This window comes from Budorcas taxicolor, chromosome 22, assembly GCF_023091745.1.
Source record: "Budorcas taxicolor isolate Tak-1 chromosome 22, Takin1.1, whole genome shotgun sequence".
In the NCBI taxonomy this organism is placed as follows: domain Eukaryota; kingdom Metazoa; phylum Chordata; class Mammalia; order Artiodactyla; family Bovidae; genus Budorcas; species Budorcas taxicolor.
This window is the reverse complement of record NC_068931.1, coordinates 35,148,505-35,176,075: the sequence shown is the minus strand read 5'-3', so window position 1 is coordinate 35,176,075 and position 27,571 is coordinate 35,148,505. Positions and strand designations below refer to the sequence as shown.

Here is a 27,571-nt window from a genome sequence, read left to right as displayed (position 1 = left end):
AACTTGTTTTTCTTTTTTTTAAAATTCCATATATAAGTGAGATCACATATTATTTGTCTTTCTGTTTATTTAATTTAGCATAATGTTCTCAAGGTCCATCCTTCTTGTTGCAAATGGCAAGATTTTATTCTTTTTATGGTTGAATACTATACCATTGTGCGTGTGTATACACACATCACATTTTCTTTATTCATTCCTCCATTCATTGACCTTGTGCTGTGTTGTATTGTACAACTGCATAGACATGACTCAGTGACTAAGCACAGCACATGTTGTATTGTTGGGTCTATGTGCTATGTTCTATGTCCAACTCTTTGTGACCCTATCAGGCTCCTCTGTTTATGGAATTCTCCAGGTAAGAATACTGGAGTAGGTTGCCATTTCCTCCCCCAGGGGATCTTCCCGACCCAGGGATCAAACCCAAGTGTCTTCTGTCTCCTGTCTTGGCAGGTGGATTCTTTATCACTAGCGCTACCTGGGAAGTGTTGGTGGTTGTCTGAATCTTCTCTCTTTTCTCTTGGTCTGTCTAGGAAAATGTGAATTTCATTGGTGGTTGTTTACATTAAAATGTAGGTTACAGGCTATCTAGGAGGAACTGGCTGAACTCGAATTAATATCTCTCAGATAAAAATATGCCAATAGATGGGAATTTGTGTCTTCTCTTCTTGGCGGAGAGAGCGAGATGGTGCAGGTATCTTCGTGTTCAATAGAATAGTTGCATGCTGTTAGGCAGATGCTTGATGTTACTTCTTTGTTACCTGTAAGTATTTAAGTACAGCAGAGCGAGAATGGTGCTGAGTACCCCAGAGGGTAGACTATTCCCATTATTCGTGGGAGATCACTGATGAGAGAAGTCATTTTGGTTTCCTGCTTCTGAGATGGAGCTTACAGCAGCTCTGGGTTCCTCCTCAAGCAGGGCAGTTTCAGGGGTTGCAACAGCAGAGTGTGCCTTGCACTCATGGAGCTCTGACTTTGGCAGTGGCAGTGACAACAGGAGGCAACTTTGGGCTCCTGGTCTCCTGCAGCTTCAGTGAGCGTGGGCCCCTGATTTCCTGCAAAATAGCGTTGTTTCAACACCATTAGCTTCAATGGCACAGTGGTCATGGGTCCTTGGTAACATTCTTTTCCCTTCTAGTCCTGAGGGATAGTGTTCTACAGTATTTTCTAATCTCATCTTGCTTCTGTATCCCTTTGAAAACTTTTGCAAACAATTGACTACATTCATTAAATTCCTTGTTTGAGTATTTAGCATGTTCTGTGTTTTCCTAAGTGGACACTAGCTGATACACTTTTCTTCTTGGGCACCCAACTAAGCTACATGTTTCCTCCCTTCAAGTTACATGTGGCTGACTTTTAGGAGATGGTATATAACTGAGCGATATACGCTGTTTGGGTCCAGGACTTTTGAAAAGTGAGTATGCAAGCTTCTCTACTTTTCCTCCACTTCCTTAAGTGTGACATAGAGAACTTTAGGGGATGGTGGAATAACAGAATAAGTCTCTGGATGGCCATGTGGAGGAAAGCATTAGGCTATTATTTGAATGGGAAACAAAAATTGTATTTGAACCTTTCTGTGCCTTGGTGTCCATGAGAGCAGATGGTGTTACTCTAGCTGATAAAGTTATTCTCCAAATAGTACACATTTTTGCTGACTACAAAGCAGCCACAAATGCATCCATAGTAAAAGAGTAGTAGGTGAACAGCAGAATTACTACATTTCTGGAACAAGGATTTATTTATCTTACTTATGGTTGGAATAAAAAGTCTACTATTTTTGAATACCCCTCAATGTTTCTGAACAAATGGGAAGATAAGCCTACATATGTGCAAAATGACTGGCATATTTGGAGATGTGCATATTTTCTAAACATGACAGACACATGTATGACACAGTGTTTTCCCAAGTGCGGTGTGACTACTAACTTAAACATCTAGGGATGCAGAAGATGATCCGCTGGTGTGAAAGAAAGTATGAAAACTTTCCTATTTATTTGGTATCTTATCCTCTTGTAATTTCTATTTTTGAGTATGTTACGTAACATGCTACTACATATGTAAGTTATACAGTCATAACTACATATTGGAAGTACACGTTCAAAAATTTTGCACTGAAAAGGATGCGTGAACAAAAATATTTAGAGACCATTGGCAAACTTAATTTAAGGGCCTTGAAGTAGTCCTAGTGACATGATAATGTTATAAATTCAGTGTTTTTAATGAGGTAATGGATGTATAGGAGAGTGTTTAATATATAGAAATTCATCTAGTATTACATGGGTTATAACTTTGCTTCTTTCTTAACTTTCTCTGAAATCCTGGATGAGTTACTTATTTAGTGCTGGTCTTATTTCTTCTTATCAAATATGGGGATTAGGTTAATTTGATTAATTGTGCTCAGTAGTACTCCAAAAGTTTTGATGAGTTTCTCTAGAGCTCCTGCAAAGGTAGGAGGCAGGGAAGACTACGGGAAGACTATAGACAAGACTTTCAGCCTTGCTCTATTACTTCATCTCGGGTACTTAGCTCCTGTTATAGGTCATACGTACACGGTAAGAACAGACGATTTGTCAAACGGCAGGGAACGGATGGAGGAAGAAAGGAAAACCCCTGGGCTAGATCACTTCTTAACATCCATTTCCATTTTAAAGGCAAATAAAACTCAAAACTATTATAACTAACCTCTGGTATTGAGAATAAATGCCTATTTAAATATTACATGATGTCCTCTTAGGTAGCTTCCCTGGTGGCTCAGATGGTAAAGCGTCTGCCTACAATGATGGCGACCCGGGTTCGATTCCTGGGTTGGGAAGATCCTCTGGAGAAGGAAATGGCAACCCACTCCAGTACTCTTTCCTGGAAAATCCATGGACAGAGGCGCGTGGTAGGCTACACTTTCATAAGTATAAAACTCCTAGGTGAGATAAATACAATTCAAATGTATGGAAAGTCATTATCAATATACTGGGCTTGATGTAAAATGCAAGGTTGTGAGTCTTATTAAGAGTCTAGCATCCCAGTTGGCTTTTTCTTGAGTTAGCTTACTTTACAAAGTCAACCACAGTGTAACTTGTGCTGTGGCTATATTTTTTCCTAAAATCTTTTTATCAACTTATTAATGCATGTCATATGATCAATTTAACTGGTTAACAAGAAAAGAAGGAAACCAGTAAAGATTCCAAGAGGGAAGAGTTGGCAGAGAGAGAAAAGCACATTTAACACTTCCAGGATGAAAACTCTTTAAAATAGACTAGATATTAGGCTGGTCTATTTTGAACAAATACTTTAACTGTTAATTTTCTAAAATAAGCTCTGTTTGGTCTTTGGGATTCCATATTGGTATTTTCCTGTTCTGAACATGAAAAAGTAAGAATATTTATTTCGCTACATTACTATTCATTGGTTATACTTTACATCTCATTATTTGATTTGGCCGGAATACTCCTTGCTCCCTTGACTCTCAGGAAAAGCAACAGCAGGCTGATTCGCATCCTTGCTGGGCTGTGAACCACTTATTTTAAATCCCATACACCATAATGTCATTTAAGTAAAAGCAGCCAGAGACCACTCTTACAGCCCTCTTATTTTGCTGTTTTGTGACTGGGGGCCGAATTATGTAATGGATAGGGGTTGTTACAATGGGCAAGGTGCTTGTAAACTCTTTCCAGGAACTTGTGCTGTTTGGGGTCTACTTACCCCTCTGACTCCGTATAAAGGTAAGACACATGTCATTCAGAACCATTTTGGTCACATTAGAAACACACCACTAATTACCCATGGTGGTCTGAAATGCTTTCAGTTTACATAAACAGAAACACAGGTTGCCCTTAATTTGTGTCATAATCTGTCCTACTCCTCGCCCTGTAAAAAGACTAAAATGTTCAGTTGAGTCGCTCATTATGTCCAACTCTTTGTGACCCCCGTGAATTGCAGCACACCAGGCCTCCCTGTCCATCACCAACTCCCAGAGTTTACCCAAACTCATGTCCATCAAGTCGGTGATGCCATCCAGCCATCTCATCCTCTGTCATCCTCTTCTCCTCCTGCCCCCAATCCCTCCCAGCACTGGGTCTTTTCCAATGAGTCAACTCGTCACATGAGGTGGCCAAAGTATTGAAGTTTCAGCTTCAGCATCAGTCCTTCCAATGAACACCCAGGACTGATCTCCTTTAGGATGGACTGGTTGGATCTCCTTGCAGTCCAAGGGATTTTCAAGAGTCTTCTCCAACACCACAGTTCAAAAGCATCAATTCTTCAGCACTCAGCTTTCTTTATAGTCCAACTCTCACATCCATACATGACCACTGGAAAAACCACAGCCTTGACTAGATGGACCTTTGTTGACAAAGTAATGTCTCTGCTTTTTAATATGCTATCTACGTTGGTCATAACTTTCCTTCCAAGGAGTAAGCGTGTTTTAATTTCATGGCTGCAATAACTGTTTGTAGTGATTTTGGAGCCCCCCAAAATAAAGTCTGACACTGTTTCCCCATCTATTTCCCATGAAGTGATGGGACCAGATGCCGTGATCTTCGTTTTCTGAATGTTGAGCTTTAAGCCAACTTTTTCACTCTCCACTTTCACTTTCATCAAGAGGCTTTTTAGTTCCTCTTCACTTTGAGAAGGAAATGGCAACCCACTCCAGTATTCTTGCCTGGAGAATCCCATGGACGGAGGAGCTTGGTGGGCTACAGTCCACAGGTCGCAAAGAGTCAGACACGACTGAGCGACTTCACTCACTTTCACTTTCTGCCATAAGGGTGGTGTCATCTGCATATCTGAGGTTATTGATATTTCTCCTGGCAGTCTTCATTCCAGCTTGTGCTTCTTCCAGTTCTCATGATGTACTCTGCATTTTAAGTTAAATAAGCAGGGTGACAATATACAGCCTTGACATACTCCTTTTCCTATTTGAAACCACTCTGTTGTTCCATGTCCAGTTCTTTTTTTTTTTTTTTTTCCATGTCCAGTTCTAACTGTTGCTCCTTGACCTGCATATAGATTTCTCAAGAGGCAGGTCAGGTGGTCTGGTATTCCCATCTCTTTCAGAATTTTCCACAGTTTATTGTGATCCACACAGTCAAAGGCTTTGGCATAGTCAATAAAGCAGAAATAGATGTTTTTCTGGAACTCTCTTGCTTTTTCCATGATCCAGTGGATGTTGGCAATTTGATCTCTGGTTCCTCTACTTTTTCTAAAACCAGCTTGAACATCTGGAAGTTCACGGTTCACGTATTGCTGAAGCCTGGCTTGGAGAATTTTGAGCATTACTTTACTAGCATGTGAAATGAGTGCAATTGTGCGGTAGTTTGAGCATTCTTTGGCATTGCCTTTCTTTGGAATTGGAATGAAAACTGACTTTTTCCAGTCCTGTGGTCACTGCTGAGTTTTCCAAATTTGCTGGCATATTGAGTGCACCACTTTCACAGCAACATCTTTCAGGATTTGAAATAGCTTAACTGGAATTCCATCACCTCCACTAGCTTTGTTCGCAGTGATGCTTACTAAGGCCTACTTAACTTTGCGTTCCAGGATGTCTGGCTCTCGGTGAGTGATCACACCATCGTGATTATCTGGGTTGTGAAGATCTTTTTTGTACAGTTCTTCTGTGTATTCTTGCCACCTCTTCTTAATATCTTCTACTTCTGTTAGGTCCATACCATTTCTGTCCTTTACTGAGTCCATCTTTGCATGAAATGTTCCCTTGGTATCTCTAATTTTCTTGAGGAGATCTCTAGTCTTTCCCATTCTGTTGTTTTCCTCTATTTCTTTGCATTGATCGCTGAGGAAGGCTTTCTTATCTCTTCTTGCTATTTTTTGGAACTCTGCATTCAGATGCTTTTGTCTTTCCTTTTCTCCTTTGCTTTTCGCTTCTCTTCTTTTCACAGCTATTTGTAAGGCCTCCTCAGACAGCCATTTTGCTTTTCTGCATTTCTTTTCCATGGGGATGGTCTTGATCCCTGTCTCCTGTACAATGTCACGGACCTCCGTCCATAGTTCATCAGGCACTCTATCAGATCTAGTGTTATGTAATCCCAAATTCACACGTAGTACAATCAGGTCACGGTAGAACTTTAATGAAAGGCTGACCCAGAAGGACTCCGTTTCAGCAGCCCGGGCGGCATCCAGAGCCTCACTTCCTCCAGCCCCACCTCCAAGCTGTCCAGACGGAGTTCCCTGCCCCGCCCCTCCCCTCACAGCCAATGGGACACGCCGGACCACCGGGGTCCGCCGGGACCATGGGGAGCCGCCTCTCCTTTGCCCCAGACTGGGGCGGGGCGTCTACCCCGCCCTGCTCCAGGCTGCGCACATGCGCAGTCTCACAGGGCCTGGGCGAGACGCTTAGGGCTGGATTTTCCTCTGCTTCCTTTCCCCACCTAGTCGCGCGACTTCCCCAAAGCCGTACACCGCAGTGTTACTGAGGGTCCTTTTCCTAATCCCTCAGAGGACGTGCTGCTCCGGCCTTGGGTGCTCCAGTACCCGTATGTGGAGCCGCTCTCGCCCGGCGGGGACTCTGTGGCGGGGCGGAGCGCGGCGGCGTGCGCGGGGGCAGAGAGAAGGGGGCCCCTGGGCCCGGGCGCTCGCCGGACGCCGGGAGGTACCATCACCGCCCACGGGGGAGGAGGCGGCGCCGGCGCTCGGGCGTCCACCCCGGGGCGAGGGCCCGGGGGAGAAGATAGGCCGGCAGTTAAGCTTGCTCCCCGCCGCCCGCGCCGTCTCCTCCGGGCGAGCCTCCCTCGGCCCCCTCCGCTCCCCGCGCTCCCGGTCGGGGGAGAGCGTGGTTTCCTGGCGGCCGTCGCTGTAGCCCGGCCGGGGAGCCCGGAGGAAGCGGGGGAGTCCCCGCCCACGGCCCCCTCCCCTCTGCCCGCCAGCAGCCGCCTCAGCCTCCGAGCCGCTGCAGTCCGGCCTCCAGTCCGAGAGGGGGGCGCGGCGGCGGCGACGACGGCTGGGGAGCGGCTGCGGGCTCGGGGCGGACCGCGCCGCCGCCCCCGTGAATTATTCCCACGTCCCCCGGGGCTCGCTGCCGCCCCCGCCGGCGCCGAGAGTCCGGCCCGGGCCCAACTCCCTTACGGGCCCGCCGGCGGCGGCGGCGGCGGCGGCGGCGGAGCCCGCGGCTCGGGCCCCAATGAGTAACTCCAGGAATAACCGGGTGATGGTGGAAGGGGTCGGGGCCCGCGTAGTGCGCGGCCCGGACTGGAAGTGGGGGAAGCAGGACGGCGGCGAGGGCCATGTGGGCACGGTCCGGAGCTTCGAGAGCCCCGAGGAGGTGGTGGTGGTGTGGGACAACGGCACGGCCGCCAACTACCGCTGCTCCGGGGCCTACGACCTGCGCATCCTGGACAGCGCGCCCACGGGTAAGGGCGGCCCCCGGGGCTCGGGGCCTGCGCGTGGGGCAGGGGCGACGCGGGGTGGGCCGGGGGGCGTCGTGCGGCCTGGGCGAAGCCCCGCGGTCCAACGCCTCCCGCGCCGCGCCGGGCCGGAGGGAGCGGGTAGGGAAAGAGCCAGAGGGAATTTTAGATTCCTTACCCGGTTAACACAGACTTACAGAAAAAAAGACTCCCTTCCCTTCCCTCCGCCCAGTCCCCAAGGGAAATGATGGCTGCACCAGTACAAGGATGCTTTCAAGCCTGGAAGGCACAAAGCACCGGGAAGACCACAGACCCCTCCCCTCTTCCAGGGAAGGGATCTGGAGAGGCCTGTCCAATAAGCCATTGAAATAATCAGCCGCCGAGTGATAAGTGTCTGAAGGGAGGCTTGCCTTGCCATATGGTGTTTCGCTGGCCGCTTAACAATTGCCGAGGGGCCGTTGGTACCTCGGTTTTGTTGCGATTCCCTTTCTTCCTCCTCTGACGTGCAGAAAGACTTGGGAGTTCAGTAGCTGAATGCCACTTGATACCCTGTGGACTGATTTTTCATCTTAATTGTTTCGTTGTGTATCTTTATAGCAATCGAAGGAAAAACAGTCTCAATATTGAACCCTTTCTTTGTGTTAAATACTCTCTCCAGTGGAAGATAGGCATAGGGGTCACCTGGTATCTTTTAACCTCTCAGTTCATCTGTAAGGTCAAGGCAGAGACTTATCCATTAACAAGGCTCTGAGTCATTGTCCTGCTTGATTCACCAAATTTCAGGGAACTGTTGGTTACTGATTCTAGAGCTTGTTCTCAGAATAATTTAATCGAATTCATTTTCACGTAGATTTATCCTTGGGACCCTGTTCAGTAGGAAATAGTTTCAGATTTCATATTTGATAGTTTTCAGCATGCTTTAGCTATTTCTAAAGCTTTATGATTGAGTTTGGCAAAACCTAACAGATCCTGAAATGGGTACATAGTTATTGTTAGCAGCCAACAGAAAGGAAATTAACACAAAGGCAATTCAGTTATTGAATAGATAATGCCTAGAATTGTGTTTCTTAGCTGGTTGTTTAAATATTGCAGAAGATTTATGTGCAGGGCCAAAAGAAAAGATTTCCCAGTACAGGAAGGGACCACCAGTGTGTTCTTACAGAATACTCATTGCAAGCATATGTAAATATCAATGTATTGTAAATTTGCAGCCCTTTTAAAACAGTGTTAAGAACCTACTGTATTATTCTCTTCTGTACTTCTGCTTCTTAACTTAATAGTACCTATTATTGATTGTTATACTATGCTATGCTAAGTCGATTCAGTCGTGTCCCACTGTTGGCAAGCCCATGGACTTTATAGCCTGCCATGCTCCTGTGTCCTTGGGATTCTCCAGGCAAGAATACTGGAGCGGGTTGTCATGCCCCTCTCCAGGGGATCTTCTCCATCCAGGGATCGAACTTGCATTTCTTATCTTCTGCCTTCGCAGGCAGGTTCTGTACCACTCGTGGCACTGCGCCACCTGGGAAGCCCCTTGGTGATTGTTCCATGTTAGCGGATATAGATCTACCTTATTATTTCATAGCCGCATAATATTCCAGTGATTGTATGCAGTACTTTATTTAACCAGTGCTGTGTTGATGGACATTTGTATTGTTCCAGGTCTCATTTACAATGATGTTCTGAATAAGTCCTTTAACATGTATATGCATGTGTATTGAGCACTCCAGAAGTGGAATTGCCGAATTAAAGGGTACATATATGTAACATTTTGGTAGATGTTGACTACATGCCCTGCAGAGACATTTTTACCAATTTGCCCTCCTAACAACACTGTATGGGGCATATTCTTGTTTCTGGACACTCTTAATTAAAATTTTATTCTGCTGGCGCAAGCTAAACTTTGACTACAACTCAACAATTTGAAGGCATCTTGGGATCCGTAATGGTAGGTTTATGGGGAATTTTAAATATCTTCCCAGGGTAAAGGTAAAGTGTAACAAATCCTCTGCTGCAGCAGGTTTGGAAGGGATATTCCTGTTCCCTGTATGTTTTATAGTATGGAATATATCTGTCCTATAAATAGTTTCATTATCTTATGTAAAAACATATTTTTCAGAGGTTTAAAAATCTTAGTTTACAAGATAATTTACACATTATTTAGTTTGTTGGTATGTATCAATTCATCTTGTTCATCGGATGCTGTTAGCAAACGTTTTTAAAACCCTTACAGAGAATTAGTGTTAAGCAAATAAAGCAGGAAGGTAAAGTTTCTTAAAGGAGAAAACGTCTGCTATGTTAAAATGTAGAACAGTCCTGTTTACTGTTTGGGACAAGGTTTCTCAGTTTTGGCACTATTGCTGTTTGGAACTGATTAGATAATTCTTTCCTGGAGGGGCTGCCCTGTGCACGCGCCTCTGCCCACTGGTTGTAGCCATGATAACCAAGAATGTTTCAGAGAGTGCCATGTGCCCCCTAGGGAGCAGGGTTGCCCCCAGTTGATACTCATTAGTTTAAGGATTTGTGCTTATGTGGTAAAAGTATACCAAAAAGTAATAATAAATGCCAAACTCAAGGGAGTGGATATCTTTACATTGAAGGAAGTGTAGTGTGGTAATTTTTTTTGGTAAATTTTATGTTGTTAACTGGGTTGTGGGTGTGTAGGTGTTTGTTATATTTTTATGCCTCTTGTGTTCTTAAACTTCATTGTTTTTAAAATTCTTATAATATTTACCAGGACAACTGAGATTGGTTATTCAATTTTTTGTTTCTTATGTGTACTCATTATATGAACAGAAAATTTATTGAAGTCTGTTTGGGAATTAAGAAATGGGTGTGTTTTAAAATAAAATTCTGTGAAACTTTCTAAGAATTAAAGATTCTGGAGTGGTTGAGTCATTTTGAATCTTTTATTCCTTTATTGTGTTTTGGAGATTTTGTCTGAGGGTTGAATGTGGGATCTGTCACGTTTTGGCACGTAAGCTTTATTTCTTTCGGGTGTCAATATGATAAGTTTGAATTTATGGCTAGGATAGTCAGGCTTTGAAAAGAGGAGCATTTAGTGTATGTTTGAATGATATAACTTCTGTCTTGTATCCAGATATATTTGGTTAATTTGTAGTGAGTAAGAAGATTGTGTAAATACATATGCTATTGAATTCGTTGGGAGTTAATTTTGGGAAGTGTGTAATCAAGTAGGTATAGTCGATATTTTCTCATTTAGGTACTGACTTTATAGGATTGGGGAGAAATGTATTTTTACTCAGTGCTTTTTTTTGGTCACTTGACCTCAGTGTTGTATTGTTACCAGAGAAAGAGTGGAGAAGATAATTTGCGTTGCCTATCAAGGTTCTTTCTACCCTCCTGAGTATGCATATGGAAAGTTAGAAGTATAGATGGTTAGGTTTACTTAAAATCAGCTTCTGGTATTGTTGGTCCAGGCTGTCTTGGGGTGGTTCTTTGTCCTTTTCTTCCACCCCTAGCAAAGAGTGCTTCTTTGGTCACACGTGGACCAACTCCTTAGACGTCATTACTCAGTTGAAGGCCTAGGAGTGCTCACCCTGGATAAAAAGTGAAGTCGATTAATAACCCTCAGCATTTCCTTTCCGAACCCCCCTATTTCCCTTCTGATCTACAGGAGGAAAGAGTGTTATCCGGGGAGAGAGCCTTGGGAAGAAACAGGACTTGTGTGAACAGTGTTTGCAGAGTAGGATGCCAGACCTGGAAAGGATGAGATATTGTGAGATGGTTTTTGCTAAAGGCATCTGTAAGGAAAGCTTGATTTTCCTAAAGAGCCTATCTATTTTAAGACTTAGGTAACATACCTTTTCCTTTTTTATCTTCATCTACTAAAGCGATGTTTTAAATTATGAAAGTCCATCTAGTTTTAATACTCCCTGAAGATTGCAACTTGGTTGAATGAGGACCTCAAGAAATCAACTTGAAGTTCTCAAGAAATAGTTACCCCTCTATCAGTACTTGTCAGAGAGTAAGCATGCAGGTCACCTGGGAACCTTTAAAAATGCAGATTCTGATTTACTAAGTGTGGAATTCAGCAAGAGTAGTTTAAAGGCTCCCAGGTGATGGAGATGATGCTGGCCCTTGGACACACCTGGTCTTAGTTGTGGCATGTGCTTAGTTGCTCGGTCATATCTGACTCTTTGCGACCCCGTGAACTGTACGCGACCAGACTCCTTTGTCCATGGGATTCTCCAAGCAAGAATACTAGAGTGGGTTGCCATGCCCTCCTCCAGGGGATCTTCCTAACCCAGGGATCAAACCCAGGTCTCCCGCATGGCAGGCGGATTCTTTACTGTCTGAGCCACCAGGGAAGCCCTAGTTGTGGCAGGCAAACTCTTGAATTGCGGCCTGTGGGGTCTGGTTCCCTGACTAGGGATTGACCCCAGGCTCCCTGCATTGGGAGCACAGAGTCTTAGCCACTGGACCACCAGGGAAGTCCCCTGTAATGCTGTCTTAATATATGGTGGTGGTTTAGTTCCTGAGTTGTATCCAACTCTTGCAACCCCATGGACTGTGTAGCTTGCCAGGCTCCTGTGTCCGTGAGATTTCCCTAGGCAAGAATACTGGAGTGGGTTGCCGTTTCCTTCTCCAGAATCAAACCCAGGTCTCTTGTGGATATAGGCGGATTCTTTACCAACAGAGCCACCAAACTACAGGCTTATATCTGTGGTTAGATTAGATATTTCTTTTTGGATGTGTCTCCAGGTAGCCTCCCACAGGTTCTCTCCTCCACCTTTAATTGCTAGACAGTGTGATTGCAGAGTACCCTGTGCTCCTTTCTGCTGCTACAGGGATGCTGGTTGTAATTGTCTTTTGCATGAGATTATTAGTTGGAGGGAAAGGAGTGTGTGTGTGTGTTTGTTCCTTGTATCCCCATTTTCTAGCAAAACCATAGCTCTGGATGAGTATTTTCTGAATAAATCACTCTTCTCAAAGAGCTTTGAACTCATTAGATGTGCAGTTGGATTCCTAACACAGATAAAAAGAAACTCCGGCTTGCAGAGATGAAGAAACTTGTTCAGTTCCAAAGCTGGTGAATGGCAGATTATAGGAATGAAAACTCAGTTAATTCATTGCTTTTCCCCATCATCCTCTCTTCTGTTTATAGTAGTTCAAAAATGATCACCATTTGTACTACTTTTCCTGAGGGAAAGTTGACTAGAAAATTGAGGTAAATTGTTCTAGTCTGGATATGGTTGGTTGATTAATTTAATATAACACTGTTGTTGGACATTAATGGTTTTTCTATATGTGTATTCCACGTGTAACATGTAATCCAGCGGTATGGCACCCCTCCTTTAAGCCTCTTACATTTAAATAATCCTGTTTTTTCATTGTTTTCCCATTTTTAGAAGTGGTGAATTGGTGTGGTTTCCTGTCTGCTGACTGGACCCTGATTAATGCAGTGTGTTTACCTAACTCAGTCTTATGTTTCTATTTCATTTACCAGTCAAGTAAACATTTTTATTGAAATTTAGCTGGTAGTTTTCCATCTTTTCTGGTCCTGATCATTTCTTACAAATGAATTAGAAGGTGTTTCACTTTTATATTTTGAATAAATGAATTCAGAATCCACTGAATTTAAGATGAAATAAAAATGATTTTCTTTTATGGATGCAGATATTAGAGTTTATTGGTGACACACAGTGTTTCAGCATTAAAGACCACATAAGAGGGAAGTATCTTCAGGTGTCACTTTTCACCTTGCTTACTCTAGTTCCCTTTGGACTGCATTGATTTTCTTATTTCTTGTCAGACATCACCTTTACCTGGAGGGACAGATTAAATGGTATAATTAGAAAATATATGTATCTTCTAGGGAGCATACTGTTAGCAACCACTTTTCATTCTAGAAAAGGTGTGCAATTTGGAAATACTTACTCTTATTTTGTAGGAAAAAAAAGAAACTTATTTTTGATTTTGACTCTTAAGCACTTTATCTCAAGATAATCAACATGTGGTTTTATATCATTAAGATGTATTCTGCAAGTCTGCCTATGTCTTAATGTGCCAGAAGTGAGCAACATTGTTAGACCCTCAGCTGTCAAACTCCCACCCATCCTCAGTACACCTTGTGTGTGTTGTATGATTTTTTTTAGTGACCCACTGAGGGTTCTAGTATCAGCTGAGTAATGTATAGTTACTAACCTAATTTCATTCTTAGGTGTTTAGAAAAAATAGTAAATGTGAAAGTTTTAATGGAGGTCCGTACCCTTTATTCAGAATGCTTGGGACTGAGTTTATAAGCTTTTGGATTTCAGAGCTGTAATATGGTATTCCACAGAGTACATATCTCCCACTTCCAGGCCTAGAGCAGCACCTGTCATATCAGATACACCAGTATTTCTGCAGAAAGCGTATGAATACTTATACTAAGGGAAAAACATCTGCTTCACTGAATACGCTGAAGCCTTTGACTGTGTGGATCGTGACAAACTGTGGAAAATTCTTAAGAGATGCAAATATCAGACCACCTTACCTGCCTCCTGAGAAACCTGTATGTGGTTCAAGAAACAACAGTTAGAACCGTACATGGAACAATGGATTGGTTCAAAATTGGGAAAAGGAGTACATCAAGTCTGTATATTGTCACCCTACTTATTTAACTTATATGCAAAGTACATCATGCAGAATGCTGGGCTGGATGAATCACAAGCTGGAAATCAAGATTACTGGGAGAAATTTCAACAACCTCAGATATGCAGATGATGTGACTCAAATGGCAGAAAGTGAAGAGGGACTTAAGAGCCTCTTGATGAGGTTGGAAGAGGAGCGTGAAAAAGCTGGCCTAAAACTCAGCATTCAGGAAACTAAGATCATGGCGTCTGGTCCCATCATTACATGGCAAATAGAAGGGGAAAAAGTGAAAACAGTGGCAGATTTTCTTTTCTTGGGCTCCAAAATCGCTGTGGATGGTGACTGCAGCCATGAAATTAAAAGATGCTCCTCGGAAGGAAAGCTATGACAAACCTAGACAGCATATTGAAAAGCAAAGACATCACTTTGCTGACAAAGGTCTATATAGTCAAAACTACTGGTTTTTCCTGAATATTCATTGGAAGGACTGATGCTGAAGCTGAAGCTCCAATACCTTGGTCACCTGATGTGAAGAGCCGACTCATTGGAAAAGACCATGATGTTGAGAAAGATTGAAGGCAGGAGGACAAAGGGGACGACAGAGGATGAGATGGTTAGATGGCATCACTGATTCAACGGACGTGAATTTGAGCAAGCTCCGGAAGATGGTGAAGGACAGGGAAGCCTAGCATGCTGGAGTCCATGGGGTCGTAAAGAGTTGGACACAACTGAGTGAGTGACTCACAAAACAACAACTTAGTCTTTTGTTCATTCAGATCAGGGTTTACCACTCAGTTTGCTGCTCATTTACAAAAAATTTGAGAATTTTGGGATTTTGGAATAGATAAAAGATTGTGAGTGTATCTCTTCGATTTCAAAGCACATTCTTCTGTATTTCCTGGGTCATGTACCTCACTTTGCAAACTGTTGTACTGAGTCACCGGACAAGAGTTTATGCATGTTAAGTATCTGTGGGAAAATGGCTCTTCTAGAACGTTCCTGATTCTTTGCTCATATACTTTCAGATGTCCCCATGGCCAGTTTAGCTTGCCCCCTACCCCCTTTTAAACTGGGATGTTTGCATTACAATATACCACCACCTCAGACCGAACTAGGAACACAGAAATAATTTGATCTTTTCCCCATAGATTAGCTCTGTGTAAATAGGTTCTTATGAAATAGTCTGGTATCTAAGTTATCTTTACAAGTTCATTTCTGAGGGAAAATGATCCTGAATTCTAAACAACTGGCTTTTAACTGAACTTGTAGAACACAACTAAGATAAAGTGGTGTTTAAACTAATGGAGGAGATAATGGAATGTAGCAGGTAGTCCAGACACTCACTTCTGGCTTGCAGTGACTTTGGGAGCATATTTACTTCAGTAGATGCTTGCTGTGGTTAGGGTTAGTTTATATTCTCTTTGCATACTCATGATAAGAGTATATGGCTTTCTCCCAGGGGTGGGTTTATCGTCTTGATAATTTCGTTCCTAAAAAAGCAAGAAATGGGGTGGAAATTTCTGATATTATAGGGAGTTTTGTAGGGCTAGTAGTGATAATAAATCATGAAAGCTTGGGATTGTGATGTTTTACATTATGGTGCCTTGCTTACTTCCCTTTCCCAGCCTCTCTTCGTGGAGTAGTGGACAATGCACTGGGTTAGTAGGAAAGTTAAAGTGTTTGTTCATTCTCTGTTTCCTCACGTGGACTTGTTAACTAGAGGAACAGACATTTACCGGACTCGTATCATGTATCAGAAACTATGCCAAGCTTTTTACATACTTTATCTCATTTAGTCCTGATAAAAGTGTTATTTGATTGCCTTCATTTTACTGATAAGAAAACAAGCTATGGGAAATGAACAAGTGTGCCCAAGATTTCATAAGTCATTGGTTGATGGTTGAGGTTCACATCCAGGCTTGTCAGTTCCCCTCATACTTTATAACATTAATCTCTTTAAACTTTAATTCTTCACCTGTCAAATGAAGTTGGAGTAGGTCAAGATACATAGATGTTTTGCTTCTAAAATGAAATAATGAAGTTTTATCTGTTAGGAGGGAAAAAAGTGGATAAAGTTCTCATTTTTGTTTGACTTCATTTTCTACTCTTGTGTAACAAGTGCTAAAAATAGCAAATACATTACTGAAATTGCTAGTTATGTGCCTAGTTTGACACCTTGTTTCTTTGGTTTGAATTGTGTGAGGCATGATTGTTATGCAAGCTTTTAATAAAGTAGAATAGAAAAAATAGATGAGAGACTAACTTGGCCAACAGAAAAGATGAGAGAATCATAGATTTTGAGTGAGATGCATTCAAAGACATCTCCTTAACTCAAAATAAGAGTTGGTTGGAAGTCGATCGTGTTTCACTTTACTGCACTATTGAAATTAACTAAGAAATAGATAATTTTTTCATTTTTCCAGGGAGCATTAGTGATACAGAATCTGCCTGCCAATGCAGGAGACCTCAGTGACAAGAGTTCAGTTCCTGGATGAGGAAGATCCCCTGGAGAAGGGCTTGGCAACCCACTCCAGTGTTCCTGCCTGGAGAATCCCAGGGACGGGGGAGCCTGGTGGGCTGCCGTCTATGGGGTCGCACAGAGTCGGACACGACTGAAGCGACTAGCAGCAGCAGCAGAGTCAAGAGCATAAGAGGCCAGGCTTTGTAATCAGACTCACATGGTTTGAATTTGAGCCCACATATCCTCAATTTCTTCATCTATAAATGAGAATAATAATGCCTACCTTTTAATATTGTTAGGAAGGTTATGTGATACATGTGAAGCACCTAGCTTGGTGTACTGATTTAAGTAGTAGTTAGTATTAATAATAATCTTATTTTCACTAATTTACTGTTTCTCAAGAGTAAGGAATGTGGAGTATACCAAGCAGCTGGCAGGTCACAAAGGCCTCACCCTCATTAGGAATTTTAATTACACTTCAGTCAGTTTCTAAACAATAAGTACTTTGATGGTTCAGGGAGGATAAGATGCATATTCTAGTTGGTTAACCGTCTTTAATCTCTGTAAACTTTTTGTCACATTGATTTGGGGTTAAAATTGAGTGAATCCATAAATCAGAAATAGGAATTTCTGGTTAGTTGAATGACCTCAGCAAATAGTTACGCCACAATAAGTAATTGCGTTTAAACACTGGTTGATGACTTGTAAATTACTTTTTACTGTTAGGTGAAATCTTTTAATTAGGGCGAAAAGGTAGAGGGTTAACTAGGCACTGTACTAGTCTACTAGGAATGCTTATCTTTTATTTTAAAAGTTTATTACATATATTTAAGATATCCATGTACATGAGTGATTAATAAATACCTGTGCACCTATCTACAAATAAAGCATTTCTGATGTTTGAAACACTGTACTTCTTCCCAATTTCATTCCCTTCCTCTCCTAAAGTAACCACTATGTAGAAATTCTGCTACCACTATGTAGAAATTAGAAGTTCCTATGGATGTCTTTACATTTATGCTATGTTGTATCTATCTGTAAACAATCAACAGTTTTGTATTCTTGTATAATTTTAAAATGGAGCATTATGGTTGAAGAGTTCATCCATGGCGAATTGTGTGGCTCTTAAAAATTCATTTTAGATACTCCATTATTTATCTAATATATGTCTGCACTCTCTTGTTAATGAACATTTATATTATTTACTTTTGCTTCACATAATGAACTGCTTATAGTGGGAAACCTCTCTTTCGATCATCTTTTCTCTCTAGAAATTTAGCAGTTTACTTAGATAAATCAATGCTTTGTGGATTTGAATGGTTTTCCTTGCCTCTTTTAAGAACTTGTGGTTATTGATTTCAATTAGCGTGTTTTACCGTTCTCATAAAATTAGCCAACAGAAAGACTTAAGCTATGTAAATTCTCTAAGTTACTGAATTTAGGCGAGATGTCATTAAATGTGGAGCAGATGGTCATTTAAGTATTAGAATGAGTCAAAAGCTATCATCAGGTGGTTCATTTAACAGTGGCAGATGTCTTCATAAAGCTTAGCAAAGGGAAAGAGCATTACTCTCTAGGGTGATATGGTATTCTATAAGGAGAAAAAGCACTAATGGGTTTAGTTAAGGAATTAAATTTCAAGAAAGGGAAATTTTAAGGAATAACTCTGGCCAGGTTTTGAATGGAAGAGAACAGTTTTAGGTGAGAATGAATTGGGTGGATGAAGTAAGGGCAAACAAAAAAACTACCAAAGTAAGAGGTTAATAAAATGTTGGCCTTGTTCATTTAAGGCTCTTTCTCCTTTTTAATGTTTTCTTTAAATATCAACTTTTGTTTTAAAGTCAATTCATTGCATTGTCATTAAAAATTCTCGCCTGCTCATTTTGGTGTTGGAGCAGCTGCTTTGTTGACTTTCTCCAGCTCTCAGCATTGGTCTGTTTCACAGCTGTTCAGTAACATTGTTGGCATTTGAACTGTGGGAACCAAGAAAGGATTTGGATGTGCTTTTGTGTGCATTAATGGTTTTCTTGACGTATTCTTAAAACCATGAATTGTAGGAAGGTTTTTTGGTTTTAACCAGTTATCATTGTGTGTTTAAATGGTTCCATTTAAAGAAAGCGTGTACTCAGATTATGAGCTGATGAATGTTATCATTGTACTGTGTGGAAAATGCACTTAGAGATGAAAAATATGTAAATAGGGGACTAGCTGAAACCTGGACTTGTATTTTTTTGGTCAGGTGGGGATACATTTTCCCTTTGGCTCTCATCAATCCACACTCCTTTGAAGAGCTGGACCAATAGTTTAGGATGTGCCTCTCAGTGTGTATTGGGCCAGTTTGTTTAGTATGCTTGGCTTTTTGTGATGGCATAGGAGACCTATCATAGACCTTGTTCAGAAATGTTACTATTGTGTGAACATTTACTGTTACTGCTCTTTGATATTATGAAGTTTTGGGTCCCGGTGTTTTCCTTTGTTAAGACAGATTAAGGAGTGTACGTGTTAGGTATGCATTTTATTTTCATAAGCATGGAATAACTAGGTTAGGCTATGGGTTAAAAGAAAAAAACTTTGAGTTGTAGTTATGTACCACATTGCTAACGTAACAATTTGAAAATTAGTTACTATAAATCATTGGAGTTCCTTGTATTTTTATTTTCAGCTTTTATTTTAATTGTAAGGGACATATACCAGCATTTCTGATGCTTATGCTGCATATTAAATGCCCCTTCTTACCCAGCTGCTTCCTAGAATTAACATACACTGAGTGTAGAAAACTTGAAAAACCACAAAGGGGAATGAATCCCATCAAGCACATTTTGGGGGTTGTCTTTCTAATTTTTCTGTGCACATGTGTGATACATATAATGTAATTTATTTACCAAAGTGCTATATTGTAATTCTTAGCAAACTGCTTTATAAAATAGTAATATTGTTTACCATCTCAGTAATGTTTCTTCTGCAATGTAGTTTAATAACTGCAGAGAATTTTCCTTTATGGATTACCTTAGTTTATACATAAATAGTCTCATATTTTCAACATCAGTTATGTTAAATTTTTATTCACTACAAAAAATTTAGTATCATTGGGTGTACCTTTTTAAAATTTTGAAGGTGGGGTCAAAATCTTCTAAAGCATTTAAAACATTTTGCAGGTACCTTCTGTGTAGAGATTGTATCAATTTATGTTTCCCTCTCAACAGTATCCATCTGACTGGCATTCTTGACACCATCTTCACATACACAGATGTGTTATTTGTAATATGTGCTGATTCAGGAAGATAAAGTTGGTATCTCTTGTACTTCCTTTTTAAAGTTATGAAATTATAATAAACAGACACTTCTCCAAAAAAGACCTACAGATGGTTAATAAACACATGAAAAGATGGTCAGTATAGCTCATTATTAGAGAAATTCAAATCAAAACCCCAATGAGGTATCATCTTACGCTGGTCAGAATGGCCACCATCAAAAAGTCTACAAACAGTAAATGCTGGAGAGGGTGTGGAGAAAAGGAACCCTTTTACACTGTTGGTGGGAATGCAAACTGGTGTAGCCACTATGGAGAACAGTGTGGAGATTCCTTAAAAAACTAGAAATAGAACTGCCATACGACCCAGAAATCCCAATGCTGGGCATAGACACCGAGGAAACCAGAATTGAGAGACGCCTGTACCCAATGTACATTGCTGCACTGTTTACAGTATCTAGGACATGGAAGCAACCTAGATGTCCGTTGGCAGATGAATGGATAAGAAGTTGTGGCACATACACGCTATGGCCTGTTACTCAGCTGTAAAAAGGAATGCATGGGGCTGAGTCAGTTCGAATGAGTGGATGAAACGAGCCTCTATTATACAAAGTGAAGTAAGTCAAAGAAACACCAATACAATATATTCATGCATATATATGGAATTTATAAAGATGGTAATGATGACCCTGTATGCAAGGCAGCAAAAGAGACACTGATGTAAAGAACAGACTTCTGGACTATGTGGGAGAAGGCACAATCATCATATGTGGGATGATTTGAGAGAATAGCAAGTTCGATGCAAGAAGCAGGGCACTCAAAGCCGGTCTGCTGAGACAACCCAGAGGGATTGGGTTGGGGAGGGAGGTGGGAGGGTGGTTCAGGATGGGGGACGCATGTACACCCGTGGCTTATTCATAATCGGTGTATGGCAAAAATCACCACAATATTGTAAAGTAATTATCTACCAATTAAACGATTTAAAAAACCAAAAAACTAAATAATTCAAAAGTGTGCAAACAGCAAACAAATGTGGAAGTGCCCTCCCCTTCCTCATCTGTGCTGCCTCGACCCACTGTGTGCAGTTGGGAGGAGTGGCTTGGTTTTCTCCGTTTGTACACTTTCTGTTCTGGTGTGCTCACATGGGTATGTGTGTGACTTCTACATTTTGTGTCATGCTTAGACTTAAGATTATAAAAGATGCTGTTCAACTATTTTTTCTAGCACTTTTATGATTTCCTTTTTTCATATTTAGCTCATTATCCTTATTTTTCCTACACTGTACTGCAGAGAACTATAATTTAACAAAGATTGTATCTTATTTTTAACTTGCTTTGTTTTAGTTGCAATGGTTGCATAACAAATATCCCAAAACTTTGTGTTGTGGAAAATACTTGTATGCTCGAGGCTTAGTGGGGAATGGCTTGCCTCTGTTCCGCCAGTGTCTGGGGCTTTAGTGAGAAGAGTCAACAGTGGAGGGGCTGGCCCAGCCAGGCTTCCTTGGGCATGTCTTTCCACCTCTCTGTGGCTTCTCCGAATGGTCTCTCTGTGGCAGCTTCAGGTAGCCAGACTTACTATGAGAGAGCTCCCAAGGCATGGCGGGCTGGGGGTGGTGGGTGGCATGAATCTTGAAAAGAGGAGAGAGACACATGGACAGACAAATGGCACAGAAATCCTACAGTGTCACTTTCGGCACCTTCTGTTAACCAAGGCAAATGTCCCCTCTGGTTCAGGGGGGAGGGGAACAGACCTGCCTGTTGATGGTCACTTGTCATTCATTGTCCTGTTGTCAGAGGAGCACTTAGGGTGGATATAGTGAGATTTTCTTTAGAAAATAATCTGCCACACCCTTCCTCCATTTTAAGTATACACTCAGTTTTCCAGGAATGTAACTGATATAAAATCTTAAATAAAGCAGGTGTATATCTGTATTTCAGTATTAAAATCGATGAGTTAAAAAACTGCTCATATTGTGATTTTTGCCATTTCTTATTAAAAAGTGCCGATTTTTATGAAAATTCACTTTAGTAGCCTTGCATCAGATATGACAGTTGTTCAAAGTCTTTGTCTGTTGATAAGTTTTAGAATTTACCTTAAAATCTTAATGTGAGCCAGGATAATTTCTTTCTTAACTCTGTAGACTTTTGCTATTTGTGTTGGGAGATAATTACAAGAATATCTACAAAATTATGTTTTCAAAATGAACACTTTAAGGAAAGGTTATATATTGGTTTAAATAAAAATATAGCAGATTCTTAGTAACCCTTGTGATTAGCCAGATTATGGATTCCTTGCTACTTAGGAAAAAAAAAAACACACAAAAAAACCCTCCTCATATGATTGAAAAACACCAAACAAATCCTTTTCTCTGTACTCATTTATACACCCCAAAAGGAAGAATAGATGTAAATTGCATTTGGCTTTCTGATTTATATTCTAAAAACACTAAAGCATGCAGTACCAGTGAATGCTGGTAGCTCTCAGTTGTGCAGCCATAAATTTGGTTTTTAATTTTAGTTTACAGTCTGTTAAGCTGGAGTCTAATCTCCTTTGGGCCTGTGGCAGATGATCACTTCCATGATTGAAGCAGTCAGAATTAATTAGCCTTAGGCTAGAATGGGAAGGGCCGGATGAGCTACCCTTGAGTAGGCCTGTCTCGAATGGCAGGTGTGCCCTCTGTTGCTATCGTGGAGTGAACACAATGAAAGGAACCCAGGGGATAGGTACAGCTCAGGGAAGCTGTAAGCTTTGGGGAAAAACCAGAGATAAAATAGTAATTAGTGAATGGAGAGGGTGGGTAATTTGCTAAAGTGAAGGTCATCCACACAGGAATTAATTGATTATTCTCCATATGTAGTCTCTGGGAAATTGAGAAATATGTTCTTTAATTTTTGTATAAAGTATTGCTGTATTTGCCAAGGATATATGACAGCTTTGATCACTAAGTTAGAATTGGTTGACTAGTGCATTTAATATATCTCTGTTAAGGTTAAGTGCAGTCTAATTCCTTGTGTTTGCCTTTTTGCTCTGCTGCCTTTCTAAGTGTGTGTACCTCTGTTACACCACTTCAGCTTCAGTCTGTCTCTCCATATCGTCCTGGTCTGCTTGGGCTGCCACAGCAATCTACCACAGACTGGGGGATTTGTAAACAGCAGGAATTGATTTCTCAGAGACTGGGTAGGCCGAGTTCAGAGTGGTGGTGGCTAGTTCGGTTCCCTAGTGAGGGCTCATTCCTTCCAGTGTTCATTTCTCCCCACCTCATCACTCCCTCCTTTTTACGTCTTAACCATCTCAGCTTAGGCACTTAATTTAGAATCTGGTTACCATCCTTATAGAGATTTTAAACTTGGATATAGACGTGAGTTAAATAGGGTTTTTCTCTTTTCCGGAAGTAGCAGTAGTGTATTAGTTCTTGTTTAGTTACAGCAGTACTACTTTTATATTATAGTTCTTGCATATTCTGCGCACTCTCATTTTATTCTTAGAACATACCTTTCCTTTAAAGATCATATCACTTCCTCCAAAGGGAATGAGGTTCTGAGAACTAATAGGACTCACTTTTTATTTAATTATTGGAAAATTTTCTAAATTTATACAGAACAGAAAGTATAATGAACCCCTGTGTTAACTGTTACCCAACTTCAAATGAGCAGTCTTGTTTCATCTCAACTCAGCGTACTTCCCCTCCCTCTCCGCTGTGTATTTTGAAATAAATACTGTAGTTTTACATGTAAATATTTTAGTTAAAATGACTTTTGTCTACACAGAAAGCTATTGACAGAGCCAGAATTTGATGTAGGAGGGTGTCAGCTTCGGGCGTGACCATACAGCATGTTGTGAAGTAGTGACACTGATGTTCACAGGCTGCACATTGAACAAGTGATCTTAATGTAACAGAATAGTAAAGGAGCATTATTCCCTCGTCTTATTACCATACAGTGTCAGTTTCTTCACTAATTTGTAATGGTATTTTTTGTGGAGATTGTTTTCTTTTTCTAGCATTTATTACTTCTTTTTCCTTAAGAAAAAAACAACAAACTCAGCTATGTTATTTCCCATTAAATGGGGAAGCAAAAAGTTGTCAATACCTAGGGATAAAAGCTTAAGTTAATTGACAGTTTGTTTCTGATATTATGAGAAACTGTCTTCTTCTTTGGAATTTTTACCTGGAGAATAGGTTCGTGTTCCTCAAAAAGTGTTTTGTGTGTTTGAAGTCTGAAACACCTCCTTGATGATAAAGGATTTTTCCTTCTCTCTCTGCATTGAACCTAAGTTTCAGGTTTGGATGAGAGCAAGGAAAGTGCTACTGAGAAGTGTTCTTACTAATGAAAAAAGAAGGAATAGAAAAGGTTTAGTCTGTAATTTGTACTCTTTAGAATATTTGCTGTCTGTTATCTTGAAACTGTATATGGTTCATTTGAAATATTGTTTCTTGCTTTATTGAGCTATTTTGTAAAATGCTGTGTTCCTATTTTTTCCCTCAGGGAATACTGTTCAAATAAACCATACTTGAAATTAATGTCAGCATGCATCTCTGTTTTAACAGGCATCAAGCACGATGGAACCATGTGTGATACCTGCCGCCAGCAGCCAATCATTGGCATTCGGTGGAAGTGTGCGGAGTGTACAAATTATGACTTGTGCACCGTTTGTTATCATGGAGATAAACATCATTTAAGGCATCGCTTTTATAGAATTACCACACCAGGGAGTGAGCGGTATGGGAATCAATTTTTTTTTTTTCCAATTGCAATTCTTTGTATCTGTTACATTTTTTGGTACCATTCAACCTTAAAAATAGGATTAGGAAATAGCTTCTGACAGGTGGTTTAGTAGGAAATAGCAGATACCAGGCTAAATGAGGACCAGGGCTACCACATCACAAGAAGAGAACTAGTACAGACGGAGCTATGTGTGTTTCTCCAGGATAATCGGGGCTGTTTGTTCTCGTATAGAGACGTGGCCCTGCTCAGTGTTCGGATGTGCAAGGGTGGCCCAAGGAAGGCTGATGGTTTTCTCCGTATGCATTCTATCCTGTGAACACTAGGGCACAGTTATGGAATCAAGAGACATTTATTCAGACTATAGAGCTTTAAGACTGTACTTGGGTAAATCTGAAGATAAATAGGGCATGATATTCTTAAAGCAGTTTACAGGTTAAGGGATTGTTTGATCAGCAGTGATTATCATGTGATGTTTCAGACTGTATATAGAGATACATAAAAAGTGTTTTAGGTGCAAAGAGAGGAGTGTTGAGTGTGAGTGGGTGCAGAGTTTTCGCTGATGGCGTATTCTCGGGGAGCTATGACTAATGCAGAGAAACAAGAGTCAAGTCGGTGAAGGGAAGCAACAGAAGTAATAGAAAGATGGATTTTTGTGTCATACTGTCCTGGTTCAAATCCTGGCCCTACCATTTGTTGAGTCATTTTCTACAAATTATTTAGTTTTGTCTTTTGCTTACAGTTTTTCAAGTTGGAGTATAGTAAAGACATTCTGAAAATGAATAGAATAGTGAGATGAAAGTAGAATTTAAAAATCCCAGTTCTTTTTGATTTTTTAGGAATGAGAAGGCTGTAGGAAAATAAGGGATGGAAGGCTTTGGAGAGCCATGCTTGTCTAGGTAGCTGCATGTGGAATCTTTTTCAAGGTCCGTAGGCTTTTGTAGGTATACACTGCTTTAGAGACAGTTTGGTGTAGGTCAGATCCAGGCCACAGGTGTATTTTGCTTGACTTGCTCTCAATTTTTGAACAATTGCTTACCTTGTAAAACCTGTGAAAGGTGAATTTCTGTGAAAGGTGATTTCACAGAAAAATCAAGTTTATGAATTCTAACTCCCCCTCCCCCCAAGGCTGTCACCACAGGGCCTGCATTTGTTCCTGGCAGCGGTTGGCTGAAGCCCAGGAGCATCTGCCCCGTTTAGACAAAGCATCCTCTGGCGCTCACCAAAGTCCCTACCACTCCTTATTGTCTTCCTCTGCCCAAGGTCAAGTGCCATTTGTCATTGCTGTGGTGCTGTCTCTCTTAGGCCTTCGTTTGTTGTGTGTGCTTGGCAGTTGTAGGGTTTTGTATATGCCATCTCTAAAGTAGTGAAGGCTTGTAGTGATACTCTGCAGTGGTTAGACTGGATTCATGTGTTGATTCCATTCCAGGTTAACTTTTGTGACCTTGGGCAAGTTATTGATGCTTACCTCTTTGGGACTTTTTGTAAAATGAGTAATGTAATAAATAGTACCTTTATCTTAAGGTGGGTAACAGAGTTTATATCTAAGTGTTTTTATGTATAGGAAAAGCTAAGTGAATATAACCTGTTGTTATTATTCCAACTACTAGTGTCTTCATCAGCATAACTTAGGGAATGTGGAAAGTATTCCTGTTACTTGCTGTTATGGTGTTAACCAGAGCAAAGAAAAATATTTTCAAAATAACCTTTTATATGGTCTTTATTTTAAAAAATAAATTGCCATCCATTACCAATTTTATTTTTGTATAAAATTGAAAATAGAATCTTCTTTTAGGGTTCTGCTAGAGTCTCGTAGAAAATCGAAGAAGATCACGGCCCGAGGGATCTTTGCAGGTGCCAGAGTGGTGCGAGGAGTGGACTGGCAGTGGGAAGATCAGGACGGGGGGAATGGACGCAGGGGAAAGGTAAAGGGTGTTTCTGATCCGTCATGTTATTCTCAAATACTGTATATTCAGTAGATGTTAAAACTATTATAATTGAATTTTGTGGCCCATTTTCTTTAAGGCCAATAACAGTTTCTTAAACTTTCATTTTTTCTTCCCCTGGGAAGAAAAACAATTGTTCCCTCTCTGCTGTACACGTTGGTGTTCAGTGAGAAGATTGGTGGGTAGGTTTTTCTTTTCCATCTTCAGGCTTCACATTGCCGTTTTGCTGTCCAGAATGCCTTTCTGAACGTCCTCTTTGGGCCAGTCCTCCTTAAGCAGTATCTCATGCTCTTGGCTTTCTTGTTATTAACATTTCATGTGAATTTACTTGCTTTATGTTCCATTCCCTCACAGATGCGTTTCTGAGGGATCATAGGCAGAGTGGTCTGGGGGTCAATTACAGCATTTACTCTGAAGGGAATTTTGTAGTCTCTTTAATGGGGTGGGATAACCAGAGATATCAGGGTAAGTGGGTTGTTGGTTTTGCTTATTTTGGATCTCATGTTGCTTTTGCTGATGACACAGTCGTTGATTCAGTCAATAAATCCTGAACGTATGTTCTGGCTATTTTGCTCAGTGTACTGAGTGTGTTTTCACATCCTGAATGTGTGTTCTGGGTGTTTTGCTCGGTGTACTGAATATATATTCAAGTCCTAAATGTGTGTTTTGGGTGTTTTGCTCGGTGTACTGAATGTATATTCAAATCTTGAATGTGTGTTCCTGGTGTTTTGCTTGGTGTACTGAAATTAATAGCATTTCCCTTTGAGACTTCAGCATCAGTCCCTGTTCCACTGTTACCTTCTGTAAAATATTGTTCTTAGCATTAAGGAATGATGACTTTAAAGTCTGTGTCATCTGAGGAATTCTTCCTAGGGACTTGAAGGCGTCTTGTACTACTTGGTGCTGTATAGATTTTTTTGAATTTAAGATTTTTAAACATTTGTCAAATAAGATGTTTTCCAAATTCAGAGTATTGCTGTGCTGATTTCATTTTTAAGTGATAAGGTCTAATGTTTAATGTTTGGAAGTCAGACAAATATTTCAGTCTTTTATCTTTTAAGTACTTTTATTTTTATTAAGGAAGCAATGCTTTTTAAGAAAAACTTTAGTAAATATTTACTGACCACATAGGTGCAGGACTGCAAGGAGATCCAACCAGTCCATTCTAAAAGAGATGAGTCCTGGGTGTTCTTTGGAAGGACTGATGCTAAAGCTGAAACTCCAATACTTTGGCCACCTCATGCGAGGAG

At 40.9% G+C, this 27,571-nt stretch overlaps 1 protein-coding gene across 1 annotated transcript in view; it reads left to right on the top strand.

Annotated features, from left to right (window-relative positions):
* The first annotated feature begins 7,123 nt into the window (after positions 1-7,123).
* The window catches only part of MIB1 (MIB E3 ubiquitin protein ligase 1), a 90,874-nt gene continuing 70,426 nt past the window's right edge, over positions 7,124-27,571 (top strand). Inside the window, exons 1-3 of the mRNA XM_052660355.1 lie at positions 7,124-7,352; positions 24,201-24,372; positions 26,171-26,300. Of these exons, the coding sequence (XP_052516315.1) occupies positions 7,124-7,352; positions 24,201-24,372; positions 26,171-26,300 (531 nt within the window). The remainder of the gene's footprint in view (positions 7,353-24,200; positions 24,373-26,170; positions 26,301-27,571) is intronic.